The sequence below is a fragment of the Acanthisitta chloris genome, unplaced genomic scaffold, assembly GCF_000695815.1.
Source record: "Acanthisitta chloris isolate BGI_N310 unplaced genomic scaffold, ASM69581v1 scaffold14389, whole genome shotgun sequence".
Taxonomy (NCBI): domain Eukaryota; kingdom Metazoa; phylum Chordata; class Aves; order Passeriformes; family Acanthisittidae; genus Acanthisitta; species Acanthisitta chloris.
This window is the reverse complement of record NW_008693171.1, coordinates 1-4,362: the sequence shown is the minus strand read 5'-3', so window position 1 is coordinate 4,362 and position 4,362 is coordinate 1. Positions and strand designations below refer to the sequence as shown.

Genomic DNA, 4,362 nt, shown 5'->3' with positions numbered 1-4,362 from the left:
GTAGCCTATAAACTGGCTCAGGTGCTCTGCTCTAATCCCCACTCCTCCCCAGCCAGTGTGGTGGATGTCCTCTCTGCCTCAGCCAGGCAGAACTCAGGGCTTCAAGTGCCCCTCCAGCCACATCTGCTGGTCCAGGCACCCCATGAGAACAGGGTGTGTCCTGTACCCCAGAGCCTGGTGTGAGTGGGATCCCAAACCTTTGGCACTGGCAAGAGGGGATGGGCAGAAACATCAAGGGTGTCCCAGCTCCTGCCCCCTCGCAGCTCTCACCCCTCTCTGCTCTCCAGAATCCCCAGCCCAGCCTCACCCCCAAAGTAGGAGCCATCAGACAGCTTTGTCTCCTTGTTGCCCTTGGTGAGGATGCTGACGACCCCGTGCTGGATGAAGTACATCTTTTTGCCCACGGTGCCCTCGCGGATGATGAAGTCCCCAGGCTGGAAGACCTCAAAGCGTAGCTTGGTCAGCATGGCAGTCACAAAGTTGGGGTCAGCATTGGCAAACAGGGGCATGTTGGCCACCAGGCTGCGGCAGTTGAAGTTGATGATCTCCTGTGGGGTGAAGTGCAGGTCAGCAGGGACATCAGCAAGCTTGGCCCCAGCAAGTGCCAATCCCTCTCCCCCAGGTCACTTGGGGTGCCTTTCCTCACCTCTTTGAGAGGCTCACTGAGCTCCCCCAGGATGTTCTCCTCATCAAACATCTTGCCCTGGTAGCGGTGCTCGTAGTACTCATGGATCCTCTGGCGTGTGTCCCCAGGCAGCTTGTGGAATGACATGTACTGCTCCACCTGCTTGTACTGTGGGGACGAGGGGAGAGGCACAGGGCTGAGCTGGGACCAGCTGCACTATAGTTTATCCAGACAACACGTCCCCTCTCCTTGGTGGTAAGAAGCAGCTGCCACCAGAGCAGGGATCCACCCCTGCTCCAGGGCCCTGTCCCAGAATCACCTCCAGGGTAGAGAACAGGACCCCGAGCACCCAGGATGCAGGAGGTCCCAGGGCAGAGGCCAGGATGGGACACACTGTGCTGAGATGAACCTCAACATGATGAACAAACATCTCTCTATCCCAATGAGCAGCCTGAGCCCCCCCCCCACCCCCAGGGTGAGTGGCAAGGGCAGAGATCCCAATCTCTGGAACCAGCACAGCAGGACAGCTGCTCTGAGCTAGCCCTGGGAGCTGTGGTCCCCGTCCAGCCCAGTCCTACCTTCTCCTGGTACTGGCGCCGGGAGGAGTCCAGGGACTGGATGAGGGCAGTGGCGTGGCCGATGAACATGGCATAGCAGGTGGCTCCCACGATCATGCTGAGCATCGTGAGCCACACGTCAGTCATGCCCTGGGGCGTCTGCTGCCCGTAGCCAATGCACAGCATGTGGCTCATGGCCTTGAACAGGGCGTGTGAGTATTGCTTCCCCCACGAGTCGTTCTGCAGACAAGGGACAGAGGTGCTGGGGAAGCTTCTGGAACACCTCCCCCCCCCCAGTTGCCTCTTCCCTAAGCCAGGGAAGTCCAGAGCCCCAGGGAGAAAAAGGTTCTTGATGTGTCCAGGCTCAAGGGGCTGAGCTCTGCTCCAGGAGGAGGCACTGGGATTGTGTGAAGCCTGAGCTGGCACTAGCTCCTGCCCTGGGGAGGAGGCAGGAGCCACACGGCCCTGTCCCCTCCCTGAGGGATTCCCTGACCCCAGCAAAGCAGGTTGAGCTGGGAAGGTGATGCAGACATTCCCTCTTCCCCATCTCACTGCTACGTCCAGAGATGCTGCTCAGCAGCTCCAGCCTGGGTGGAGGAGATGTGAAACCAAATCCTCTCCCTGCTGGGCAGATCCCAACCGGAACCACTCCTGCCTGGGCACTCACCACCATGTGGCTCCTGGAGACCCAGCTGTCCCTGGGGAAGTCCTGCAGCATGGGCACCAGGAACTGGAGGCAGCCATCCCAGTGACACAGCAGCAGCATCATGCCAATGAGGTTGAAGATCCTCACCACGGCACTGGCCAGGTCGTACGTCATGTGGAAGATCTGGGGAAGAGGCAAGAGTGGAGCTACAGAGAAACCAGAAACCTCCAGCCAGCTGCACCCTGCAGCCAGGGCCCCCCAACCTGGCCTGGGACCCTGACCAGGGCACCCCCAGGGGGTTCTGACCTCCTCCCACTGGTGGATGTAGCGGATGAGGCGCGAGAGGCGCAGCAGGCGCAGCAGGCTGAGGATCTTGGTGAAGCGCACGATGCGCAGGGCCCGAGCTGTCTTGTAGACATCGGAGTCCACCTGCGTCTCCAGGTCAACGATGAGGAAGATGTAGTCAACTGGGATAGAGGAAATGAAGTCAACCAGGAACCAGGTCTTCAAGTACTTCATTTTGATGGTGTGAGGGTCAAGGATGATCTCCGTGTTGTCCTCCACCACGATGCCTGTCCGGAAGTTCAGCACCAGGTCAGCCAAGAAGAAAGTGTCCGAGAGCACGTTGAAAACAATCCAGGGAGGGGTGTTCTCATCCTTGAAGAAGGTGATGCCCACAGGCAGGATGATCAAATTCCCCACCATCAGGAGCAGCATGATGAGGTCCCAGTAAAACCTGCAGGGTGGGAACGTGGGGGATTGAGCAGGGCAGGGGGAAGTGGGGAGAGGCAGGACACAGCCAGTTAGACAGCAATCCCAGGTTCAAAGTGAGAGCCCACAGACCACAGAGGCAGGTGCTGAGGGCACACACACACACACATGTGCCTGCCCACACACATGGCTAAGAACCTTCTGCTTGGCTGGGACAGATGTGAGCAGATGTGTGTAGAGAGGAACAACTCAGCTCTGGGCTAAGGGTCTGGAGGCACAAACATCACCCTGTGTGTGTGGGAATGGGAGGCTGTAGCTTCAGGGAGCTTGGCTGTCACTCCTCCCTCTCCTTGTGGCATGACAGCCCCTGCCTCAAACTTGGCATGTGGCCCGTGGAGAACTCAGGGAGAAGGTGTGCTCTGCTCCCTGGAGCTCCCTGCCACCACCCGGGCTGGCTTAGCAGGAATTGGGATAAGCTCTGCTGGTTATGCAAACCAAGTGCTGAGCTCCTGGGGTGGCTGAGGGACCCGGGGGTTGGGGAGGCTGTCAGGGTGAGCCACGCAGCAGCCGAGCTAGGATAGACAATGCCAATCCCAGGGGAAGGTGGGAGGGACAGGTCTAACCCCAAGGGAGCTGCTAGCACAGCCCTGGGCCTGCAGCACACCTCATCCACCTCCTTTTGCTGCAGGTGGACAAGCTCAGAGGCTTTGGAGGAAAAGTAAAGAGACACCAGGAGCAGCTGGTTAGTGTTTGGTTATACCAGGACAGCCAGCAACTCTGTTCACATGCAAATGCCCCTGGGATGTCTTCATTCTTCACACAGAAACATAAGCCTTCCTCCACCAGGCTCGTGACTCCCAGGATCCCTGCTCAGAGCCTTCACAGGCCCCTGGGAAAAAAAGTCCAGCTCCCACTTTTGAATGCCTCTATTAGCCCTCGTTGTGGGTAATAGACCTGAATTTCCAAAGGTGACCTCAGGGCAACTTTTAGTGCTGGTGGATTCAAAACAGCCTTTCAGGTGATGGAAGCCTGTGGGTGTTTCCCAGGCTCTCTGCAGGGGAGGGAAGGGAAAGGAGGGGAATTTGCGGTGGCACGGGAGGCTCCTTCGGAGAGAGAGCAGCAGAGCCTGGCAAGGAGGGGGCAACCCCTCCCCAGGGAGCCACCCCAGGGCTAGGAGCCACCCTAGGATCAGGAACCTCTCACAAACATCTTCTTGATGGTGGCCAAGGTTTGCTGGGGCAGGCAAGGAGACACTAGCCAAGGCAGAAGGGGCCTGACCTGGCTGAGCAACGCCCTCCTCACCTCTCCATGCTGTCTGTGCCCAGGGAAACTGCCTGTCCCCACAGCTGCCCGAGCCTGTCTGGAGCTCTCAATTGAGATTTAGGTTTAAGCTCTTTAGGACAGGCCATGTCCTTCACTCCATGTCAGGCTGAATGTGCAGGGCCCTGATCTCCACGGCCTTTATGTCTCCCCACAATGACAAACACCGGTGTAATCCCCCTGGCTGTCTACCTGCCAGCTCCCTTCATGGCACTGCTTGCACAAGCTGCTCCTGCCGAGCTCAGCCTCATAAACTTTGGGATGGCTTCCCTGGCACAAGGGCTCTCCGGGCTGGCAGGGTTGTGCGAGGGTGGTGCAGGGGAGTGGGAGCGTGGTGAGGGAACACGGCTACAGACGCCAGGGGGCTGTGGTGGGTGCTGGCCCCGCTCTGAGTGCATCCCAGGCTAAGGACATCAGCCGTGTCACAGCTCGCTGCGGGAGATGACTGCCTGGCAGCCTCATCCCCCGTGGAGAAAGCCCACCCTGTATGACTCAACATCCCC

At 58.8% G+C, this 4,362-nt stretch overlaps 1 protein-coding gene across 1 annotated transcript in view; it reads right to left on the bottom strand.

Annotated features, from left to right (window-relative positions):
* Positions 1-2,564, bottom strand: part of LOC103810095 (potassium/sodium hyperpolarization-activated cyclic nucleotide-gated channel 3) — a gene marked incomplete at both ends in the record, with an annotated part of 2,920 nt that extends 356 nt beyond the window's left edge. The window contains 5 exons of the mRNA XM_009082980.1: positions 308-548; positions 647-793; positions 1,204-1,422; positions 1,850-2,011; positions 2,135-2,564. Coding sequence (XP_009081228.1) covers positions 308-548; positions 647-793; positions 1,204-1,422; positions 1,850-2,011; positions 2,135-2,564 — 1,199 coding nt within the window. The remainder of the gene's footprint in view (positions 1-307; positions 549-646; positions 794-1,203; positions 1,423-1,849; positions 2,012-2,134) is intronic.
* Positions 2,565-4,362: the final 1,798 nt, after the last annotated feature.